This window comes from Corythoichthys intestinalis, chromosome 19, assembly GCF_030265065.1.
Source record: "Corythoichthys intestinalis isolate RoL2023-P3 chromosome 19, ASM3026506v1, whole genome shotgun sequence".
Lineage (NCBI taxonomy): Eukaryota > Metazoa > Chordata > Actinopteri > Syngnathiformes > Syngnathidae > Corythoichthys > Corythoichthys intestinalis.
The window spans coordinates 12,313,614-12,339,613 of record NC_080413.1 but is presented as its reverse complement, the minus strand read 5'-3'; the positions used below and the strand labels follow the sequence as shown (position 1 = coordinate 12,339,613).

At 39.4% G+C, this 26,000-nt stretch overlaps 1 protein-coding gene across 2 annotated transcripts in view; it reads left to right on the top strand.

Moving 5' to 3' along the window:
• runx2b (RUNX family transcription factor 2b) overlaps nt 1-23,218 on the top strand; it is a 53,933-nt gene extending 30,715 nt beyond the window's left edge. The window contains exons 4-6 of one of the 2 annotated variants that reach the window (XM_057823445.1): nt 7,240-7,407; nt 10,307-10,468; nt 18,021-23,218. In XM_057823445.1, the coding sequence (XP_057679428.1) occupies nt 7,240-7,407; nt 10,307-10,468; nt 18,021-18,517 (827 nt within the window). In that variant the 3' untranslated portion in view covers nt 18,518-23,218. The remainder of the gene's footprint in view (nt 1-7,239; nt 7,408-10,306; nt 10,469-18,020) is intronic. The other variant, XM_057823446.1, reaches the window with a different exon arrangement.
• Nucleotides 23,219-26,000: the final 2,782 nt, after the last annotated feature.

The window sequence follows — 26,000 nt, the reverse complement described above, 5'->3', positions numbered from 1 at the left end:
TTCATGCCACAGCATCTCAATGGGGTTCAAGTCTGGACTTTGACTTGGCCACTCCAGAACGTGTATTTTGTTCTTTTGAAACCATTCTCAAGTTGATTTACTTCTGTGTTTTGGATAATTGTCTTGTTACAGCATCCATCCTCTTTTCTGTCTGACAGATGGCCTCAGGTTTTCCTGCAAAATATCTTGATAAACTTTTGAATTCATTCTTCCATTAATGATTGCAAGTTGTCCAGGCCCCGAGGGAGCAAAACAGCCCCAAATCATGATGCTCCCTCCACCATGCTTCACGGTGGGGATGAAGTGTTGATGTTGGTGAGCTGTTCCATTTTTCCTCCACACATGACGTTGTGTGTTACTCACAAACAATTCAACCTTGATTTCATCAGTCCACAAAATATTTTGCCAAAACGTCTGTGGAGTGTCCAAGTGCCTTTTTGCGAACATTAAATGAGCATCAATGTTTTTGTTTTTTTAGACAGCAGTGGCTTCCTCCGTGGAGTCCTCCTGTGAACAGCATTCTTGGCCATAGTTTTACATATAGTACAGACTAAAGATGCCGATCGATCGGGTCCGATCACGTCATTTTCAAAGTATCAGAATCGGCAAAAAAATATCGAATATGCCTTTTTAAAAAAAATTTTTAAATTAAATCGTTTTCTAATTGTATTTAACGTTACAGACAAAATGTCTTACACTCATCCAGAGTCTTTAGTTTTGGCTTAAAGTAGGGCTATCAAATTTATCGCGTTAACGGCGGTAATTAATTTTTTTTCAATTAGTCACGTTAAAATATTTAACGCAATTAACGCATGCACTGCACGAAGATTGGCGCCGTTTTACCTATATATAGAGCTAAAAGGCAGCGTAAAATGAGTAGAGTGAATTTTGGCAGTCTTTGGAGCCCATTTTTAATTGGCAAAAGCCTTTCAATCCTTCCCTCAACAATTAGAAATATCGTGGGAAGCAATGTGGGGATGAAAGGTAGTAATTGATCTTTTTCTTAACACCCTATGTTATTTTCCAACGCAGAGAAGATATATCAATTGGTGCCACTACGCACAGTCATGGTTGCACTTCCCATCATGCATTTGGGCAGAACAGTTAAATGGCTACAGTATCATTTACTGAAAGCTCAACAAATACACTAGATGGCAATATTTAGTTACAATATACAAAGTCACATTTATCCTTTAAGAATTACAAGTCTTTCTATCCGTGGATCCCTCTCACAGAAAGAATGTTAATATTGTAAATGCCATCTTGAGGATTTATTTTCATAATAAACAAATACAGTAGTTATGTACTGTATGTTGAATGTATATATTCGTCCGAGTTTTATTCATTTTTTTCTTAATGCATTGCCAAAGTGTATATGATCGGGAAAAATTATCGGGAATGATTGAAATTCAATCGGGAGCAAAAAAAAAAAAAGCAATTGGATCGGGAAATATCGGGATCGGCACATACTCAAACTAAAACGATCGGGATCGGATCGGGAGCAAAAAAACATGATCGGAACAACCCTAGTACAGACATATTGGACTGTGCCAGTGATTTCTGTAAGTCTTTAGCAGACACTCTCGGGTTCTTTTTTTACCTCTCTAAGTATTCTGCACTGAACTCTTGGCGTCATCTTTGGTGGACGGCCACTCCTTGGATGAGAAGTAACAGTGCCAAACTCTCCGCATTTGTAGACAACTTATTTGACTGTCAATTGATGAACATCCAGACTTTTAGAGATGTTTTTTATCCTTTCACAGCTTTATACAAATCAACAATCCTTGATCGCAAGTCTTCAGACAGTTCTTTTGACCGAGCGACAATTCTTACCAGGTGTGTGTTTTATAGTGGGCAGCGCAGCTTTAAACCACTCATCAGTGATTGACAGTTTCAATTGCTCTTTAAGTCTCCTTAGGCCAGTACTTCTCAAATAGTGGGGCGCGCCCCCCCAGGGGGGCGCAGAGCGATGCCAGGGGTGGCGCATGTGACCTCGGGGAACATGCTTTTTTTTTTTTCTTTTTTTGCCATACTAGAATGAAGTGTACTTGCGCATCCACTCAGTGGGTGGCAGTGGCGCTCTCATTTTTAAAGTGCGCGCCGTATTTTTGAAGTAAGGACTCACGGCCGGACTCACGCAGCGACCCACTGTCTTCTCCGGTTCTTACGTGTCCGCCCGAGACGTGCCATTTTCGGCTTGGGATCGTCACGACGACCGCCGTCACCCACGGTTCTCCCTCGGCCGCTGAGAATGCGCTTTTTTCTGGCCGTTTGCCTTTTGGCTTTGACATTTAATACAGTGGTAGGTGAGGAAAGACCATTGTTTACTGTGTCTGAAAATGATTATAGCGGACAGCCGGAAGCCAAATCAATTAAGACGCCACTTATAGACATTAGACCCCAATCTCATTGATGAGCCGCTTGGTTGTTTTTCAGCGAAAACGTGCCGAATATTGCCAATAATCGTCCCGCTTTGTCAGTGTTATATAAGTAAACCAGTGAGCACTGTTGGCATGCTGAGTGGAAAATAACCCCACGCTATTGCAAACTGGAGGTGATACTGTGAGCAGCGAGCAGCGAAAATAAAAACTGTCTTTTTGTCCAAAGACACTCTTTTTTTCCTTCTATTCGGTTTTGTTTTTTCGGTCAAATTTTTTGGCATATTGTCCTCATGAGTTAATGTTTCTAATCAATTTGAATTTGTTATTATTTACTTATTTTATTTTTCAGTATCAAATGTTAAAAATGTACCTTGAGTATTTTTACAGTTTGGATGTGATTTTTTTTTTTTTTAATTCAGGAAAATTGATGTGCGTTAAGTCTTTTCTGTTACAAACAAAAACAATGTTGATAAAGTTATACTTTATAAGTTGATCTCTGTTATTTTCTGTAATAGAAAAAAATGACTGTGAGGCAGAGGCGTACTTATAATAGTAATATTATAGACAAATGATACTATTTACAGTGGCGGCAGAGTTGGGGGGGCGCGAAACATTTAGGTCTTCCTTGGGGGGGGCGTAACAGAAAATAATTGAGAAGCACTGCCTTAGGCAGAGGGTTCACTTACTTATTTTTCCCCCTTCTGTCATTGTTTGCATGCTATCCTCATTAAAATATGAAAACTTAGAGATGTTTGGGTGGTTTTAGTTAAAGCAGAAACTTTATTTTAATCTGTGTGATTTTGACAAAGATCAGATCATATTTGATCGTGATTTTATGCAGAAATGTGAGAAATTTCAAAAGGTTCAGATACGTTTTCATATCACTATAACTCTTTCAGCTTCATTGACGGCAATAGACATCCAATTTATTTTGATTGAGAGAGCTGGGAGACAATGAGTAATTAGAATGACTTAAAAACAGTTAAAACCGTAGGAATTTTGTTTATCTGTTTCCTTAGCTTGAGTGTTGTCAAGGTAAAAACAGTTCATTTGTAGGACTGATCTGGTTCGTCTGTCACAATTGATGGCGGTCAATGAGTAAAAACGTTTTTTATAGTAGGCTACTGTAAAATAAATAAATAAAAACCCATAAAAAGCAGCACCAACAGTAAAACACTGCAAAAGCATACAGTTAGAATGACTCTTTTTTCCCAATGTTTGTTTCCCTAGCGAACATATCCGTTAGGCGTTTGAATACAATGAATTCAAATTTAGTCGTCAGTCACATGGTGTCTGGGTCGCTATTAAAAGACAGCTTCTAAGCATGGGAGCGGCGGCAGCTCTTTGCGTGAAAGGCCGAAGCCCCGCGGCAGGAATATGCGACATGTGACGTGGAGCAGTGTGACGAAACGTGGTCGTGGGGATGTTTGGCTTTTACGATGTCTTGTGACTAAACTTCTGGGACTTTCTCCCCAAATAAAAGGCTTTAATTATATGAGAAAAATTAGATGAACACGATAAATGTGAATTTACTTGTGAATTAATGAATTGCACCTATTTCTAAGTAGTTTGCATTGAGAGGCATGTTTATTTCAGGTATAGGATGACAAAAAAACTGTTGCAAATGTGATTTCTTCAACATCTCTGCGTCCCATGTGAGCAGGTTGGTCAGGACTGTGATTTACGCTGTGTGTGAAAATTTCTCCATAGTTTGATAGCTGCGCAGCATCAAAAGAAAACAAAAAAAAATGATGTAATTGTGAGTGAGTCTACACCTGAGTCTCCAAATAAACTAGTGGCTCATTATGGGTGTGTTAGGTACAGTAAGTCACACCTCAGAGAAGCACAAGTGTGACAAAAGGGCGTCAAAATATTGCCAGAGGTATCTAGGAACAAAGCCAGAATATTTTTGGCAGCACCTGCGACTCCTGTGGAGATGACGGGCGACGTGGCGTGACAAACTCTTTTTATCCTGAAGAACAAACATCAGTTTAACAAGCGTACGACATCCTCTCGCAATTCAAGGAGGATCCGTAGCCACTCGCCTTCAAAGAAGTCACTTATACCAGAATGTCAGATTTGGGGGAAAATAAAGAACGTTTGCCTCATTGTAAACTCCCCTTAAGTCACTATAAACTGGTGTAATTTCCGTACTATAAGCCGCTACATTTTTCCCTCATTTTGAATCCTGGGACTTATAGTCCAGTGCGGCTTGTTGATTTACTTGTGTTAATAGGTAAAACCGGCGGGAGGCCCCGGGGACGACCCAGGACACGCTGGAGAGACTATGTCTCTCGGCTGGCCTGGGGACGCCTTGGGAGCCCGCCGGAGGAGCTGGTTGAAGTGGCTGGGGAGAGGGAAGTCTGGGCTTCCCTGTTAAAGCTGTTGCCCCCGCGACCCGACCCCGGAGTAAGTGGAAGATAATGGATGGATGGAATAGGTAAAACTGTATTTGACGGTGACGTCATAAGACTGCCATAAGACCGTCATAATTATGACATGACACTGTCATGGGCATTAATGAATGCTTATGACAGATGTCATTAAGTATCATCCGGCAAATGATGTCACTAGCTCGGATTTTTTACCTCCATTCAAAAATGAGATAATTTGCCAGATGACACAAAATGCCATCGGTCATTAGCATTCATTAATGCTCATGGCAGTGTCATATCATAATTATGATGATGGTCATATGTCAGTTTTGTGGCGCCACTGTCAAATAAAGTGTTGCCAAATACCATAGCTAGCAATTAATGAAACAACTGGTACAGTAACTGAAGAAATAATTGGCACATAACATGAATTTTAGGGCTGTCAAACAATTAAAATTTTTAATCGAGTTAATTACAGCTTAAAAATTAATTAATCGTAATTAATCGCAATAAATCACAATTTAAGCCATCTATAAAATATGCCATATTTGTCTGTAAATTATTGTTGGAATGGAAAGATAAGACACAACACAGACATAAACATTCAACATACTGTACATCAGTACTGTATTTGTTTATTATAACAATAAATCAACAAGATGGCATTAACATTATTAACATTCTGTTAAAGTGATCCATGGATAGAAAGACTTGTAGTTCTTAAAAGAAAAATGTTCGAACAAGTTATAGAAATGTTATATTAAAACCCCTCTTAATGTTTTCGTTTTAATACAATTTGTAAAATTTTCAATCAAAAAATAAACTAGTAGCCCGGCATTGTTGATGTCAATAATTACTTACACAATGCTCATGGGTGCTGAAGCCTATAAAATCAGTCGCACCCAAGCGCCAGCAGAGGGCGGCAAAACTCCATAAAACACAATTAACAAGCAGTTCACTGCACTGTCATTTAAATATGTCTGAGCGGGGGGAGTGCGTTAATTGCGTCAAATATTTTAACGTGATAAATTTAAAAAATTAATTAACGCCCGTTAACGCGATAATTTTGACAGCACTAATGAATTTTGATTGTTATTTACATCTGTAGTGCTGCAATGCATGCCAGGAGGCATGTTGGATGACACCAGTGTTGGCAGCAGGTGGCAGCAGAGGTTGACTGTCTCCCTCAAGGGAGCAGTGATGCCCAAAGGAAGCTTCTTGAAGCAATTAACATTTTCAGCCAATTGGTCCAAAGCTTCATGGTGGTTCATTTGGTCTTAGGCAGTCTTATGATGCCACTGTCAAATAAAGTTTTACAGTTAATATCTTTTGGTGTAAATATCCCATAATGAAAAAAGGACAGCTGGGGCTTATAGTCCAGTGTGGCTTATTTATGAACAAATGCCATTTTCGTGTCAAATTTGGTGAGTGGCGGCTTATAGTCCGAAAATTCTGTATCTTATTTGTCAATTAGCAAATGTGTCAGGAAATCGCGGGCAGGCAGGTGGTGTGGACCCAAATGCAGGGAAACAAAAATCAGCAAGGCAGGTGGCGGTGATCTAAAAAAAAATGTTTTGATAATAACTAACAAAAACACAAAGTACAACCAAAGTACTGGGGATCAAAAAGGCAAGGTTCAAACAAAACTTACTTTATCGGAGGGAGTAGTACACGAGGGCTTGGACAGGACTTCGACATTGACATTGACAATGACACAATAGGGAGTGAAAAGAAACTGGCAGCCTATATTCACACACAGAGACAAGGGGTAACGAGACAACGAGGAACAGATGGGTGATACAGAAGGATGCAGATTAGCGGATACACTAGGAACAGGTACTACAGGTGAAATCAATGGGCAATCACAGGGACACACTAGGAGGGAAAAACACGAAACCTAACAAAATGAACTTCAATTTTGAAGTTCATTTGAATTTTTAACGTCATATAAGTCTATATTAAACTCTACTGTTAACCCCTATTACTTCCACTTCCCATATTGAATTTGGCACTTTTTTACTCGCGACTGCCACCTTCGGCTTAAAGCGTGACTGCAGCTGATGCATAATGTGGATGCTTGAATGAGCGCGAACATGAAGCAATAAGCGTTTGGCCCATCAAATCAGCACCAGAAATGTCAAAGCGGCAAATGTGATTGTTTACTGTTAGCAGCGAGTCTTAAGTGTTAGAAAAGTTGGTTAGAAAAGTGTTTTTGTCAAGATGGCATAAGGCAGAGAACCAGTGAAACAGCCCTGCTGCCTCAGACACTTGTGTGAATGTGCACAGGCGAGTGTTTGTCCCAAACACTCTTTATTGAAGTGAAGAAAAAGGGCATTAGGGGACATTCTCTGTGTACTCATCAGGGCATTGTTGGAGCATGCATGGAGTACAAAAGTATTTTAAATTAACACTAAAAGTCACTGAACACTGCTCGAAACATGGCCCCCAAAAAATGTAAATTAATCGCTACGCTGCATCCATAGGGCATCGTCAGAAGCTGGAGGACACCCCCAAATCGGGCCTCTTCTCGGACCGCCTGAGTGAACTTGAGAGAATGAGGGTCCGTGTGGCCGTGCCCACCCAAGCCCAGCGACCGCCGCTCAACACGGCGGCCAACTCGTTCACGCCGCAAGGACAGACGCAAATCAATGGTAATACTATTTTAATATGAATTTGATTAAATTAGATGGTATTTTTATTTTTTTCATTGGCTGCCTGTGGCTACTCTAATCCCTAGAGATAAACTCACTTAAAGAGTTTTAATGTAGAGCAATATGATTGGATGCCTATCATCGTCAATGGCACTGAAAGAGCTAGCTAATGTGTCTATTGTAAAATTCAAATGTGGTCAGTACTCGCCCCCTCATTTCGCTTCATTAGCTGTTAGTTTACTTACAGAAACTTGTCCACGTGGTAAACACTCTAATGTTCGCGCAAAACTTAACGCTAGAACACAGGCAAATACTCATGCTCCAGAATTCTCCGGGACTTGTAGTGTTAAAGGGGAAAGACAACACCTTTACAAGAAAGAATCTTGATTAATACATTGAAAAAAAAACACAATGTCATTGTTCTGATGTGTAAAATTGAAGAAAAGGTTCAATAAAAGCCAGTATTTCCAAAAAGTATCAATGCTGAGACTATGTTAGCCAACCAAATATGATTTCAGATTGCTCAAACTTCCTCGTGACATTATGACTATTGCTCGAGTTTATCACTGTTGTTACAGTGGTATGAAAAAGTATCTGAACCTTTTGGAATTTCTCGCATTTCTGCATAAAATCACTATTAAATGTGATCTGATCTTTGTCAAAATCACACAGATGAAAATACAGCATCTACTTTAACTAAAATCACTCAAACATCTATAGGTTTTCATATTTTAATGAGGATAGCATGCAAACAATGACAGAAGGAAAAATAAGTAAGTGAACCCTCTGCCTAAGGAGCAATTGAAACCAATTTTTACCAAACATTTTAAGTCAGGTGTGTGCCCAGCCACTGACGAGTGGTTTAAAGCGGTCCTGCCCACTATAAAACACACACCTGGTAAGAAATGTCTTGATGAGAAGCATTATCTGATGTGCGTCATGGCTCGGTCAAAAGAGCTGTCTGAAGACCTGCGATCGAGGATTGTTAATTTGTATAAAGTTGGGAAAGGATAAAAAAACATGTCTAAAAGTCTGGATGTTCATCAACTGACAGTCAGAGAAGTTGTCTACAAATAGAGAGAGTTTGGTACAGTTGCTTCTGTCACAAGGAGTGGCTGTCCACCAAAGATGACGCCAAGAGTTCAGCGCAGAATACTCAGAGAGGTAAAAAAAAAAAAGAAGAAGAAGAGCCCTTGAGTGTCTGCTAAAGACACATACATTACTGGCACAGTGCGATATCTCCGTGCACACATCAACTATATGTAAATCTATGGCCAAACATTGTTGCTCATTTAATGTTCGCAAAAAGGCACTTGGAAACTCCACAGAAGTTTTGGCAAAATATTTAGTGGACCGATGAAACCAAAGTTGAATTGTTTGGGACAGGGCCGGCCCAGGCCATTTGGGGGCCCTAAGAAAAATAATGCCAAGGGGCCCATATTTTTGGCCCACCATTTCGTCACAGTGTACTGTGAACCCCATACATGCAATCCAACCCATACGTCCATATTTTGTATATTAATCAGATTTTGTTGCACTGCATACTTCAAACTTCTCACCGCAAATGATGGCCAGTGCTTACAGTAGATGGTGCCAAACATTTTTCTAAAAGAGGAAAGAAGTTAATGAAGAACTTTTATTTTTTAAGCTTGTAATCAAGTATCAAAACTCACAAAAGTCAAAGCAAACTGTAGTAAACGGATGTTTGCATAGATAAACGGCAATGCACGCCACATTATTCACGATGCTCTATTAACAACGTATAAAATGAGGTTGCCAGATTGGGGGCCCCCTAGTGGTCAGGGGCCCTAAGCAGCTTCATAGTCTGCGTATAGGCTGGGCCGGCCTTGGTTTGGGAGTAACACACAACGTCATGTATGGAGGAAAAATGGAACAGCTCACCAACATCAACACCTCATCCCCACCGTGAAGCATGGTGGAGGGAGCATCATGATTTGGGGCTGTTTTGCTGCCTCAGGGCCTGGACAGCTTGCAATCATTAATGAAAGAATGGATTCAAAAGTTCATCAGGATGTTTTGCAGGAAAACCTAAGGCCGTCTGTCAGACAGTTGAAGCTAAAACGAGGATGGATGTTGCAACAAGACAATGATCCAAAACACAGAAGTAAATCAACTTGAGAATGGTTTCAGAAGAACAAAATACACGTTCTGGAGTGGCCAAGTCAAAGTCCAGACTTGAACCCCATTGAGATGCTGTGGCATGACCTAAAGACAGCGATTCATGCCAGACATCCCAGGAATCTGTCTGAAGTACAGCAGCTTTGTAGAGAAGAATGGGCCAAGATTGGTCCTGATCGATGTGCCAGACTGATCGCAGCTACAGGAAGCGTCTGGTTGAAGTTATTGCTGCCAAAGGGGGGTCCACAAAATAATAAATGTGATGGTTCACTTACTTATTTTCCCCCTTCTGTCATTGTTTCCATACTATCTTCATTAAAATATGAAAACCTATAAATGTTTGGGTGGTCTTAGTTAAAGCAGACACTGTATTTTCATCTGTGTGATTTTGACAAAGATCAGATCACATGTGATGGTGATTTTATGCAGAAATGTGACACATTCCAAAACGTTCAGATACTTTTTCAAACCACTGTATGTGAGTGGGTGTAACTGATGTAACAAAATGGCTGTACTTGTAAATGGACAATGGACTGGATGACAAACTAATCTAAATTCACAACAAAAGATTGAAACTAGCCCATGATTGGACATCTATCGTCATCAATGGAAGCTAACCAATTAAACATGATTTTCTCCTTTATCCGAGATCTAAGAAATTGAAGCAATTTGAGCAACCGTCTTTCATATGAAGTTGATTTATACTAGGTGTTGTCCTTCCCTATAACTCTTGTATTTTTCTTCCGCTCAACCTCATCAGACCCACGTCAGTCGCAGTCGTCGCCGCCGTGGTCGTACGAGCAGACGTACCCATCCTACCTGAGCCCCATGGCGTCCCCCTCCGTGCACTCCACCGCCCCGCTCTCGTCCAGCCGGGGCACGGGCCTGCCTTCCATCAGTGACGTGCCCCGACGCCTGCCAGGTCAGACACATACACAACTCAAAATTTTAAAAAACATACAATATCGGCTTCGTTCAGAAACCTACAACACTCTACTTGATACAGTAATTCTTTCCGGTTTCTTTTGATCCCAGAGGATCGTTGCGACGTAATGAAAGACTTGTTGGTTAATAACAGACTGGGAATTACTAACAAAGCGTCTTTATGGGCGATATGCTGCTCTGTCGCTCCCACTTTACAAGGAAATGAGCATAATTGCATTAACTGACCTCGCGTTATGATTCGTAAGCACTGTCACAAAATAATACATGCCGCCAGACGAGTTTAATCTGTGTACACCTGTTTGAATCACTGCCATGTTTAAAATGGAGTCAGCTGCCTTGTCATCTTTGATGAGTTTGGACTTTCCCCAGGTTGCCTTTTATCATCTCGCTCTTTGTTCTCATACGTATGAGGTGACGTTTAGGCTCAAAATAACATAACACACCTCTCACACACACACACCTGCCAGTCTCAACCACACCGGTAAAAAACCTCTCAAACATACCTCAAAATCTGACTGAACCCCCTAAAAGACTTTGAAACAAACAACAAACTCTTAAAATCATTATTACAAAAAGTCTCACATGCTGTCAAACGATTAAAAATTTTAATCGAGTTAATTACAGCTTAAAAATTAATTAATCGTAATTAATCGCAATTCAAACCATCTATAAAATATGCCAATATTTTTCTGTAAATTATTGTTGGAATGGAAAGATAAGACACAAGATGGATATATATACATTCAACATACGGTACATAAGGACTGTATTTGTTTATTATAACAATAAATCAACAAGATGGCATTAACATTATTAACATTCGCATAAAGCAATCCATGGATAGAAAGACTTGTAGTTCTTAAAAGATAAATGTTAGTACAAGTTATAGAAATTTTATATTAAAACCCCTCTTAATGTTTTCGTTTTAATACATTTTATAAAATTTCCAATCAAAAAATAAACTAGTAGCTCACCGTTGTTGATGTCAATAATTACACAATACTCACTCATGGTGCTGAAACCAATAAAATCAGTCGGACCCAAGCACCAGCAGAGGGCGACAAAACACCAAAAAAGTAACAAGTGGACATTACATTGTGCTGTCATTTTAATCTGTTTGCGCGGGGCATGTGCGTTAAATGCGTCAAATGTTTTAACGTGATTAATTTTAAAAATTAATTACCGCCCGTTAACGCGATAATTTTGACAGCCCTACAAAAAACCCACGTACACACAAGAAATATCTTTACAAAATCACTAGGACACCTCTTAAAACCACCCAAACACTCAAGTTTAGTTAAAAAAAAAAGTGCACACTACAAAAAAATGATCTTACACTCAACTACAAAACTCTCAGTCACCCAAAAGACCAAAAAAATCTTGAGTTCGGATGACGGGCTCACGTTAACACTGGAAGTTCCAGGGTTTTTTGGCTTTAAAGAAAGACTAGAAAGGTGTCAAATGACCCCAATACCAACCTGACTACTTGGCTTTGTGAAACAAAAGACCACTCAAACAAGCAATCCAGCAGACAACCCCCCGTACATTCCTGTGGAGTCACTGCCTAGGTGTGAAGGGGTGGTTTCACTCTGGATAGCTGCAATTAGCATCTTGAATATTTGCAAATCCAGGGCTCCTTTGGCTTTATCAAACACAGAAGAACACGGAGATGGCCAGTCGTCATGCTCTACATTATGATTGACATGACAGCACTGAATGCATATGTGTTGTATCAGGCATGCACCGGAAGGCAAGAGAGATGGGTGGACTTCTTGATGGGTCTTGCAAAGGAATTGGCTCACTCTCATGTGGGCGCAAAGAAGGCACAGAAGGAAAAACAACCTTCAACACCAAGCCCCGGGAAAAGGGCGAAGTGTCATACGTCACCACATAAAAAATGTTTTGTTTTTTATTACACCGTCCCTTGTACTGTTGGCAAACTGCAGCTTTTGGAATATGTAAAAAGGTTGTCCGCCCGATTGCCTCCCTGAGCGGTCCACTGTCCGACAATGCCAAGGCAGCCCTGCAAACACTCAAGATGCTAATTGGAGCAATCCAACCCTGTTGTTTCGCGAGTGTGAATAGGAATGACTAATGACGACCTCAGTCCTCACAAAAGATATGCTGATTAGGGTCAGATGACCCTTCTCTGGATACTAAAGGGATTTGTATCAACTGATCCACCCTTGGTAGTGGCCATGATTTCCATAGCGCCCTTTTTTCTCAGCAAAGCGACTCACTCGCGAGTAAAAAAAAATTATTTATTTTTTTAAAGCCCGAATAGTTATTCAATATAACGGCATTTAACACAACGTACCTCACAGTATCTTATTTTTTACTTGATCTTGTTAATATGACGTACAATACATGTTTTTGGAGCGCTATAATATGACGTAGAACAGGGGTCCCCAAACTTTTTTGCACCACGGACCGGTGTTATTTGGGGTTTTTTTTTCACGGACCGGTGTTCTGACAAATTTTGCAACCCATCAAAAATTGCAACGATGCGGTTCTGCGCAAGCGCGTAACGTTAAACATAGCCGCAGCAGCGATTCCAAAGTAAACACTACATACTTTTATTTATATTATATATTAACTTAACTTACGTTTGATCATGGAAGGACTTGTAGAAAAGTTCTCCTCAGATACATCCTGCCATTTAAGCTGCACACAACTGCACACCGCTTCGCCTTGTCGTTAAACAGAAGCCCGCTTCACAAAGATGCGATGTTGGAAATTGTAGCAAGGTTTTCAATGCTCTTGTAGCGATTACAGGATATTCCAGAACGACTTTAATCCAGAACCTCGGTAGAGTTGTTGTCTCAAATGTACGCTTAATAAGGTCGCCATCATTTGCGATCTCTACAAGTTGATCTTTCTGTTGCACAGACATGCTCGAATCACTTGGTTTATTCACAAACGGGTCACGAATCCACTTCTTTGCAGTTCGTGGGTCTTCGAGGTTGTAGGCTCGTCAGGTGCCCTTTTCGCCGTAAAAATATCTCCAAAGACGTCTGTTTTTCAGTCATCTTCGCTCGTGTGGGGGCTAATTATTTCCGGGAACAAATGTGCTGCGCCCGCGGCCTAGCAATACGTTGTTGTCGAGGACAAGCGCACATAGATATATTATATACACAAACAAGATGTACTGCTAGCGGTCCAATCTATGGATTTCTATGACATCATTTTAATCTATTCCGTAGTAATATATCTAGAGTAGACAGAGATATTGGTGTGTTAAGCAGGGGCACAGGGTTCATACAGCCGGAATGCGATCGTTATTAAATTATTATTTCTGTGCGGCCCGGTACCGGTCCGCAGCCCGGCAGATGGGGACCCCTGACGTAAAATACATGTTTTTGGAGGGCTATTTTGTATTTAGAGGTACTTACTCATTCACTCCCAGCCAGTTTCACCGGTGCAACCCCCTTCGCTCCCGGCCGTTTTACTGGATTTTGACTGATTTTGCAAGGCCCACAGAAAATTCTGCTGTATTGCTATATAAACATGGAACCCACCAAAAAAAGATTAGACTCTGTTCTTACAGCAGGAAAAAAAATGTTAATTTATTTTTCCATTCTTTAGAAATCGGCATTAGAAAATAGCTTAGTTTGAGCAATTTTCCAATTTCTGATGAAAACACAAAGAAATTGAGCTTTTTGTAAAAGCATACATTTCAAACATAACTTTGATTTTAACACAGCTATTTTTTGCTTTTGTGACATCCCAAACATCTGAATAATGTTTTCCTTCTACAAAATAACATAAAGAACAAGACAAATAGAGCTTCTGATAGCAAAGGAACAATTTATTTACACAAAACTAAACTATTGAACTGAGAGATGACGCTGTTGTGTGCGTTTCCGGCTGAGTCATGAGACACAGTCACGAGAGACACGAGCGGCCGAACACGGCAAAGCGAACTCTACTCAACGAACAACACAGACTCAACAACATCATCCACTACACTGGTGATTCCGATCATTCTGCTCGGTCGTCCAACGCCTGGCATCCCGGAAGTCCTCCCGATTGTTCTGCTCGGTTGTCTTCCGCCGACGCCCTGGCCGCGCGGCCCGTTGAATCGGGTTGCGGGTCTTACCAAATACACTACTGCCCTCCAGTTGCCTGTTTTATTGCTTTAAAATGGATTTTCAGCATTGTGCTATGAAGCTGAGTTGCATCAGAACCTAAAGATGTCTCTTGTGGGAAAAAAAATGTTAAAGACGTATAAATACATCTTCGGGACACTGAAACAATTAAAAATAGAACATATTTATACGTTTCTGGGAGCAAATGAGTTAAAAGGGAAATTCCGAACTTCGGGTTACAACTCCAGCCTATGAACGGAACTTGTTCGTAACCCAAAGACCACCTCAGTAGTTATAAAAGTCTTCATTGTTCGCATGTCCATATTTGTCTGATACTGCTCCCTGGTGGCCAAGTCGCATACACCAGAACAACCTGCAAAGAGTAAATTGTTGGAAATATTGAAACACGAATGTTTAGAGTTAAAAGTTTTGTCTCGGAACTTGTACCTTAAGTCAGCACCATATAGAAGTTGTATAGTAATAACATACATAAGAGAATTAAAGTTAATATGAACATTGTACATGACCTCAAATATTTGGAAGATTGGGGGAATTCTTTCAATTAGCATCATATGCTACGTGACTCCCGCCCCCTCATCCTTATCCTTGTTTCGCAACAGACGCGCTGACAGGGAAGACGCCTCATGATTTACGATACAAACGCCTTGGCTGGACTGAACCACTGAGAGAAACAAATGGGGGATTGCACGGGGGTGTACAGCGTAGACCTCCCATTCTCTATAAACCCTGCACCCAGCGCTGCGCTCGCCGCAGTCAGTTAGTGGTTTTGGGGGGCACTTTTTTTTTATTTTGGGGGAGTAGCGCGCACACACTCGCGCGCGCTCGCTGGAGCCGACGGGAGGCGAGCGCCGGAGCCACATCAGAGCCGGGGGTCCGCCTCATTATAGATCTCATGGAAACTGCTTCTTGCACAAAGTGTTTCCACATGTGCTGCTCCTCATTCAGCGCACACACAGACACACGTAAATATGCGTAAACATGCAAACGCTTTGTCAGCGCCGGCCGGCGAGACAGAAGATGATGAATAAAACAATACAGGCATTTTTAGTCACATTCATTCCCCCCATAGGAAATCATGTCAATGGAGTATCTTGGCAAAGCTTGTGCAATTTGGAAGGATTAAACATGCGGGAAAACCCATGACACTTGGCACACCCATCGAGCCTGACAAAAATATTGATATTTAGAAGTTTTCGGGTGCATTAACAAAACAACAACTCTATAGCCCCCCCTGCAAATTGTCAAAGAAGTACAGTCCTTTGCCTTAAGCCCACGAAATTTGGTCTGCAGGCGTCACACAGTGACCATTCCAAAACAATTCAGCGGATACCAAATCCTAAAATCAACAGGAATTGAACTATTGATATTTTGAGTTTGCAGTTTTAGCTAGTCGCTTAAGTATGACCATATAATTGCAAGCTTATCTTTTAACCAGATTGACATAAAACTTTGTATTATCTCAAGACCTAGGACAACAAAAGTCGGGGCATCATTTTTGGGACGGCAGGAACTGATTAATGGCGTTTCACTTTACTTTAATTGTAAAAAGAATGATTTGATATACTGTATAAGTACATGAGGTTTGGTCAGTGCTTAATTTGTAAATCATAAGGTGTCGGAAAGCAAAGTACATATGACAGACGAGACGGGCACAGGTCCCGAAACATACACAGAAAATGGTGCTGACAACAACACGCAAATGCCCATTTGCCATGCTGTGGGACATACAAGCCTCAATTTCAGATAATATCCATGGTATAAATGTGATGACAACAATTTAGAATTATTTAGGCTATACCCTGCACAGCACGGGCAATTGCCCACATAACCACAGGTGGGACTTACAGTTAACAGTCACCAATTGGTTTCTCAACAGGTGTAACTTGTAAAACATAAAAAAAAAAAAAATCAGAGATTACAATAAATAACACAAATCTCCCATTATTATTATTTATTCTAATAACGGGTGGGTTTGAGGGAACTCTCTGATTGGTCAGTTGCCGTGTATTAATCACGATATAACATGGCTAGATGATAATTACATGGCTTGGGCCTCATCGCCAAATGTATCACTACGCCGTTATATTTGTGCCTTGAGTCTGTGGTTTACAAACATATTTATCCGACAATTCATTATACTTCTCCAATAATTTATTCCATAAACACAGTTGTAATTATTGTGTAGGCCCATGTAAGCAAATAAATTCAAAACGTTGTCGCCTACTTTATTGCATTAACGTAACATTGGCGAGGTTAAGTGTGAAGACCACAGTTTGTTTACGGCTGCTAGGACAACATGATATAGAGTAACATTAGAGGCAAAGGAACTACTTTCTGTGAAAGATGAAATCTGTCAGAAAGCTTCCTGTAGCATCCTGCCCTGGCTTGGCTGGCTGTCCGTGAACCTGGTTAGCCGCTGCGGCGCTAGCCTCCTGTTGCACCCGGCCCTCCCCGTTAGCATGATCGCTGCAGCTGCCCTCATTTCCGGTTGTTTTCTGACTCATTTTGAACCATCTTCCTTCTTTTTGAAAAAAGACAGTAAATGCAACTGTCTTTTTGGCATGTTGAAATACCGTTTGATCCTGGCTGCTTGCTTCCCAGATGCCGCAAATTTCCAGTTTTTTTTTTTTTTTTTTAATGTCACACGAGAGGCGCCGGATCTGCCCAAATAAGTGCCGGAACACAGGGAGGCCAAAATCAAGAGGTGACGGATCTGTTACGGCAGGATCCGGCACAAATTAACCCCTGGGTTCAGTGTAAAAGCTTGGTGTAAAAACCAGTGTTATTGGTCTGACTAAAAAGTAATTAGTTACATTTTATAGCATCTTTCACATCAAAGATGTTTATATTAACTGATTGAAGACTAAAAACACTATTAAGAAAACACAAAAAAACTGACCATTAACTAGTACAACTCTCTGAAACTATGTTAGGCCTACTTCACAATAAGCAGAATACGATCCTTAAATACGATCCTTAAATATTCCATAAAATAACAAGATGAAATATTGAAAATAATTTGTTGAGAACGCTTTAAAATTCCCTGGCCTGTTGCCATTATTGCTGTCTCTTTTGTGTTTGCCAGAGCGTGCAGTGAAGCAGGGCATGATCCACCCACCTAGCCAATCATCATCACGTTTGCAACACCCCATTCCTTCTAACCCCCTCCTCTTCAGGCAGTCAGGCAGCTAATGTGGGACAAAATCAGACAACTCGCTCTTCATGCAACCAAATTGTAGTAACGCACCCCTACACATCTTCAGTAATGGTAACAGTACTGCAAAGATGGGAACATTAATTAATTAGACTCCTAAGTCCACTCCTAAAAAAACTAACACAGAAACTCCAACGCCGGTATTAACAACACTGGTAATATCTTGGTGATCTAACTGCCCTTTGCTGTTGTCGTCATCTCCCCAGGTTCTTCAGACCTGAGCCCGTTCCCAGCCCAGTTTGAGCGCCAATTCCCGGGCCTGTCCTCCCTGACGGAGAGTCGCTTCAGCAGTCCCCGCATGCACTACCCAGCCACCTTCACCTACACGCCGCCCGTCACCTCCGCCATGTCGCTAGGGAGCGCCCACTACCACGCCTACCTTCCGCCTCCCTATCCGGGGTCCACGCAGAACCAGAGCGGACCCTTCCAGACCAGCAGCACCCCTTACCTGTACTACGGCGCCTCATCCGGGTCCTACCAGATCTCCATGGTGCCGGGCAGCGGCGGCAGCGGGGAGCGTTCACCCTCACGCGTAGCCCCCCCGCCATGCACCAGCACCTCCACGGGGACCTCGCTGGTCAACCCCAACCTGCCCAGCCAGGCGGACGGCGGCGTGGACGCGGGAGACGGCAGCCACAGCAACTCCCCCACCGTCCTGAACACAGGGGGCCGTATGGATGAGGCCGTGTGGCGGCCTTACTGAACGCCTGAATGAAAAGGGATTTTATTTTCTTGAACGCAGCTCATCCCGACTTGTGCGAACTTGTCTTCCTGGAATGTTTGGACCAAAGCGCTCGAAGCGGCAATAAGCAGCACATCCTTCAAAACTGACTTTTTTGTATCGCTTTCTTACCGACATGGACGAGATGAGACATAAACTCTAGAGAAAAGTACAAATGACACTGTCACATTCAAGTCGGAATGTTACCACAGTAATGTTTATATTTGAAGGAGAAATGTCAGTGACAATTTTTTCCACTGGTTATATTAGCATTTTTCTAAAACAAAAAAAAAACTGTACAGTTGTACCTCTACTTACAACATGAATTGGTCCTGGAAGCAGTCTCGTAACCCGAAAATTTCTTAAATAGAGACGCGTTTTACATGTAAATTCCCTAATCCATTCCAAGCACTACTGACACGCCATATTAAATTTTATAATTGGCATAAAACCGGAATAAAACAACAGCTAAACACATCTGAATCATTCCATATATCTAACCTAACCCTTAATATCTGCAATGAAGTAGATAATAGAACAAAATGCAAAGAGAAAAAGAAAAATATATCTTACCTTTCGAGTGAGGCAATGTCCTCTTTCAAGAGATCGATAGTGCCTACCGACTATCTCACTCTTCGCGACACAAGAACGCGAGGAGAATAGAGCTGCCACAATCGATTGTTTTAGTAGTCAATTAATCTAGTTGGTTTGAATAATCGAGTAATCAGATAAGGAACATAAAAAATGAAAATACCTGAGCTGAGCCTAAAACGGTATGAAAAACTGAATAAATGAGGATCAGAGTACAACAAAAGAACAAGTGGCTAACTTACATAGCAAACGTTTGCTAGCTTAAATGTTATAAAATGCTGACTTTTAATTTTTTTTTCAATGCTCTTAGCAAATGGTTCAAACACATATTCCCACAAAAACTACTAAATATACCTATAAAATAAATTACGAATGCTTTAAAAAAAAACATTAGCGCAAACAAAAACTTAGCTTATGTTGGTCTTAACAGCGAGCAGCGGGATTCAGCCATGTGAAATAAGTTGTGTCATATTCAGTGTCGCCACTAGAGGGCAGTGTAGCTACCTAAATCAATAAAACTAAATGTGAACACTTTAAAAACAAACCGTTACAACGCCACTGTAATTAAACGAATACTCGAAGCAGCAAAATTTAATTTGAATCTTTTTTCGAATCAAATTACTCGAGTTAATCGATTAATCGTTGCGGCATTAGAAGAGACCTATGCTTTAATGTGCTACTAATGTACTGTGGGCTTAAAAAAAAACTCTTTGTGAGACAAAAACACGAGTAGCCTTGTTCTCATTTGGCTTAGACGTCGACCTGCGACAGCAACAATAACACTGTGCACGTCATCATACTGCGACATCTAAATTGAAATGTCACCAACCATAGGCCAATAGGAAAGCTGCATACTGAAGGGGATGGGAAAGATTATGACCAATAGGGCAGCAGGATCTTTTGGCGCGACATTTAAAAGCAGCAAGTACATACGTATCTTTTACAGTATTGTATAGTATTTTCTGCCTCTCGTAACCTGAAATTTCGTTCTTAACAAGAGGCAACATTTTCCCGTTTAAACGAGTGGTAACCTTAGAATAACGTTTGTAGACGTTCGTACGTATAGGTACCACTGTATATGCTGTAGTACAATACCGGCGGTGGTACTAATAGGAACTTACTAAATTCCAGGTTTGTACCGCCAAATCCAGGACTGTTGGCAAGTTGAAGGTCATCTGCAACATGTTTAAATAAAAATTTTAAAGCCGAAAACTCATTCATATATGCCACTTTTCAAAAATTAGAAAGTGATATATACTGTATATATGGCGGCAAACAGGTGACTTGAAGTTCTGCTCTGAGACCCCCAATTTGGCCAAACTTCAAAATTGTCCTATATGCATGTGTGATACATCATTGGAAAGCTTAAAATCTCAATTTTCTGGGGCAGAAAAATTTTGAACCGTAGGGCATTTTTTTTAAAAAAATTCAAACCCGTAAACCGTAACTCGAGGTGAGAGCATGAGAGAGCATAAATAAAGACACCACGATTTTAACGAGATGATATCGTGTGCTTACCTTGTTTCGATCCAAAACCGTTTAGCATGTCTCACCAAGTGTCAAGACACATCTGTGAATGGTCACAGCCGGACTTTGGGGGGATTTTATGAGTGAAACACGGTAATATAACAAGGGTCAGAAATCGCAGATATCAAGGAGTGGTCGAGATTTTCTTTTTTTTTTTTTTAACATTTTTTTTTTTTCAATTTTTCTTTATTTGGATCGATCATTTATCATCTAACATATTGGGGAAAATGCGACAGTAACATAAAAAATACAATTAAGCGATATGATGAGCAAGATATCAGTGACGTATTTACAGATACTATCTTTTTCATTGTGACTTAATTTGTTTAGAAGTTTAAAATATGTAAGTGAATAACTTTATAAAGTCATTGTTGTTTTTTTACTGACATTTCGAATAATAAATATAATTACTTACCTTCTTTTTATGGCTGGGTTGAAACAAAAGCGGTTGCACGGTATCTGTAAACGGGGGCCTCCAGGGTAAGACAGGCAAATTAAAAACAGGCTTAATGCGCCATGAAACTGCTATGGCAGCATATAGACATATTGTTCAGTCAAACGCAACAGTTCTTTTGGCTTAAAATACAGCAGTTTATTTTAAGGAGGGGTGCAAGAGCAGAAACTGCTTTTTCAGCCGTCTTTGTTTTCCGCCGTATATATATGTATATCGGTTTCTTTTTTTTCTTTTCTTTTTTTTCCCCTGAAATTGTACTACTACGACTACTATCACTGCAGTATTTCTAATAATTTTTAGGTGAACAGCAGTTTTTGTTCTGCTGGAAATAATTAGTAGAAATTTACCTTTTCTCAGATATTTACATCTTTTGTTCCATACATTTTTCTTAAATATTTGAAAAGAAAAATACAACTTTTCTTGAAAATTTTAAACTTTTTTTGAAAAATCTGAAAATAACTTTTTCCACAACAGTGCTTTTCCCTGAAAAATATATTCTTCCTTAAATTTCTACAACTAGTTTCCCAACTTCATGATTGTCTTAATAGTTAGTATTTTTTCAAGCGTATTGACAATATGACTATTTTCATTAAATGTATGACTGCTATATTCCACAAATATCCTTTTTTTTTTTTTTTTCATTTTTTTAAATACCCAACTTTCTCAATTACCCAGTTGCTATCCAAATAAACTTTCACTTATCTTTCTCCTAATAATATACTTGGCCTTTATCTCAAAAACTGATGAAAACAATAATAATAATAAAAAATTCCTAAACTCACAAATAACATGACATTTTTCCTAAAATATCTGATTTGGTTCTCAAAATATAAACCTTTTCCAATAATATTCCGACTTTAATCTGGGAGTGACATTGGTTTTTGATTGTGTGTCTCTTGTACTGGTAGTTTTTTTGCGCATTAGGCATGTTTTATGTTTTTTTTTTTTTTTCTATACGACAATACGGAGTCGCACTGAGCAGCAAGACTTATTTAAACGTGTATATTACAGGGCGTTCTGCTTCCTGTTTAACTTATGAAGCCATAACTTATGTATTATTGTATTTTTGACATTTTTGCTGCGTCCTTATGAATATATTTTTCAAAAGAACAAGAAAAAAGCTGATAATTTAAAGGGGAGAAACAACTCTGGTGGTACCCAAAGATTTCCAAAGTTTTCCTTTTCCAGCCAAGCAGACAATCAGATGGAATTGTTGTTGTTGTTAGCAAAGTGACGACTTTGAGAAAGTTTGTCAGGGTGTTTGACACTCGAATTGTCTTTAATAATCTTTTTGTTCCATGTTGAAGCCATCTTGGATTAGTAAAAGCACTTAATAATGGTTACAAGAGTCATGTGATGTCATCCTGTCGCCTTATTGGCTGTCTGTGGTCCACAATTGTGAAACGTCTGACACGATCATTTTCTTTTCACTTCAAGTTGGATTTAGTGCAAAATCTAAAACAGGGTAATAAGTAAAACGCACATGTTTTTGTAGACCAGCAATAGGACGGAATGTTTATTCTTAACATTTGTATTCTATTCCGTGACAATCAATTCCAGGACATTCGATCGTCCAAAAGTACGTTTTTGTAAGGTTTTGTACGGAAACAAGAAACATGGCAAAAATGCTGTTAAATTTTTGTACCAAAATTAATCATTATCAGTATAAAATGTGCATTTTTGTTCCTTTATGTTCACTTTGCGGGTAACAACTAGGCATGTGCCAGTATGAGATTCTGATGGCATGATAACCAAAGCCAAAATATCAGTTTCACAGTATCACAGTTGTGTAATCACAGCTCTAAAATGTGTTACTTTGAGATATCTGGGTTTTTTTTTTTTTTAATCCATTGATTGGATTTTTATTTTTCAAAACAAACTGGAACATAAGTGTAATGTTAAGTTTAGAAATAACAAAACTTAACTGAAATATAAAATAAATGCAATTCTTTAGGTGAGTCTAAACCCACAGCCACGGCTCAAAATTATTACCGTCACAACAAAAATAACTGAATTATTTTCCATAAAAAGCATGTGTGTATGACTCGTCTCATGTTTACATTATACACACACTCTCTTTCTCAACACACACAGTTGCCAGAGAGAAAAATAACACATGTTTTACGATCGCTAGACACACTAAACACGCTGGAGTTTACTCTTGTAGCTGGTGGGAAATGTTCATGACAGTGTTTACTAACATTTAATTTTGTGTAAATGCGAAATCATAATGGAGGTATTACCACCGCAGCAGCCACCCTCCGCAAACATGTTTTACAAACATGCTTGGCCCTCATCATCTAAGCCGCGGCCATCTGTAACTTTTCTATAGCCGAAGTATTCCCATACCAGCGATTTTGTTTTCTTCTACGGTGGAAAAAGTTCAGGAGTTGCACCTCCCCCAGTCTTTGTGTAGCACAGCTGACTCACTGACACTGAGCAACAACCGGTGGGGGAGGGTTGAGCCTTGCAGCTGTAAGTGAGGGATTTCTCCCTGCATTTTTGACATAAAAAATAGCTAATATCATAGTGACGGTATAAAAGACAATTTTTTGCAGTTTTGAAACAGTTACGTTTTCATACCACACCACGGTATACCTTGTATCCGGTAATTGACACGTCTATTTGAGATGAAAAATTGAACTGGATTTTTAAATTTTTCACATAATATTTGCAAATTGGAACATCGTCATGAATACATGTTAAAATAAATAAAATAAGAAAAAAAAATACATAACTGAATTTTTTAAATTAATAGAACTTATAGACTAAACCCACAGCCACAGCTCAATTTGCTCAACATTTAGGGCTGCAGCTATCGATTATTTTAGTTGTCGATTAATCAATGAACTATATAGTTCGAATAATCGAGAAATCGGATTTGAAACAGAAAAAATTCAAACGCTTGAGCTGAGCCTCAAATGGTATAAAAAAATTAATGAGGATTTTAAGTGCAACGATAGAACACTTGGCTAACTTAGATAGCAAAGCTTCGCTAGCTTAAATGCTATGAAATGCTCATTTTTTTTCTTGCAACACTCTTAACAAATGGTTGAAAGGCATTCTCACAAAAAACAGCTAATTACACCTATAAAAAATTACGAATGCATTTAAAAAACATTAGATCTATGTTGGTTTTAACAGGGAGCAGCTGGATTCAGACATGTGAAATAAGTTATGTCATATTCACTGTGGCCACTAGAGGGCATTCTATCCACACTAATTGAATTACTCGAGTTAATCGATTATTCGTTGCAGCACTATAATCATAAATAAAAACAAAAATAATTATTTTTCATAAAAAAGTAAAAACACTTCTTAATAAAATTTGAATATATATATATATATATATATATATATATATATATATATATATATATATATATATATATATATATTAGTGTTGCACCGATACCATTTTTTGGGCCCGATACCGATACAGATACCTGGCTGTGCAGTATCTGCCGATACCGATACCATTCCGATACCACTGTTTGCAAAAAATATATATATATATATGTATAGATAGATAGATAGATAGATATACATATATATGTGTATATATATATATATATATGTATAAGGGATACAACGATACAGTTAAGTCACGGTTCGGTACGATTTTTGATACAATTCAATACATTTAATGCTCTGACACAGAAAATACAACTGTTATTATTATTATTATTTTTTTTTTTTTTTTTTTTTGCTAACAAGCAAAAATAACAGTGCCATCATAAAAACAAGCATTTTAATGCATAATATTTATGTGCCCACTTCTTACTGATCTGAAGAAATTTTGTATATAAGTGCTGAGAACAATCTTTACTGTTTGTAAAGTGGGGCACACTGTTGTTTGATGCAGCTCTCTTAGCAGCTATATTTACCATATAAGCAAAACATCCTATTTGTGGTCCGAGTCCATCTGTAACATGTGCTGAATTAACAGTATTTGCAGCATTATCTATAGTCACTGGTATGGATTGATTTGGCCTGCTTAACTTCCATTCAGTCATGGTGGTTTCTAATTCATCAATGGACAATATGGCGTCGCTCTGGGCTCACGCAGCTAATGGCATGTGATCTAATGTAGCACATCTAGGTTGCTATTTGATGATATCTAGTGTCTGCGCGCGAGAGTTAGCATGGGATCTAACATATATCTAGGTTGCTATCTGATGATATCTAGTGTGCGCGCTGCGCCGCTTGAGTGTTTTCTGGCCACAGAAGTCACTTCTGCTCATTACTGCACAACACCAGCATATGAGAATCGACTTTCATAAACAGGACGAGTTTGAAGTACGGCGCTCTTAATTTGCCACTCATTGTTCATCATGAAACCATGAGTTTGCTTAGTCTCTCATGGTCTTAACCTTTCTGATCCCATCATCGCTCCAACAGCGGGCGTTAGCTTACGCATGCTAATCGTTTGTGAATGCCATGTTAGAAAAGCAGCGTAACATCTCGGATATGCGTTGTAGTGACCATCTGGAGTATTGAAGACGAAGATGATACTTTCGTATGGTAAAATCGAGACAAATACATACAAATGTCATGCATCGAGATTTTGGGAAGTTAGCTCACGTACCACCAATTCGGGCCGGATCGGCGCCCCCTGCCAATACTGGTATCAGTATCGGTGCAACTTTAATATATATATATATATATATATATATATATATATATACAGTATATACATCAGACACTTCACTGACCTTAAAGCTCCATCTCAACATTTTTCGAGACTTGCTCATTTTTTTTGCATATTTCTCTCTCAGTCCAAGTTTTGATGCAGGAATGTGAGTATGTTCACCTTTTCTGGGTCAATATACAACTACTACTATTAATATTAATTAGTTAAATATTAATGTAGAGGGACAGTAAGAGACGGAG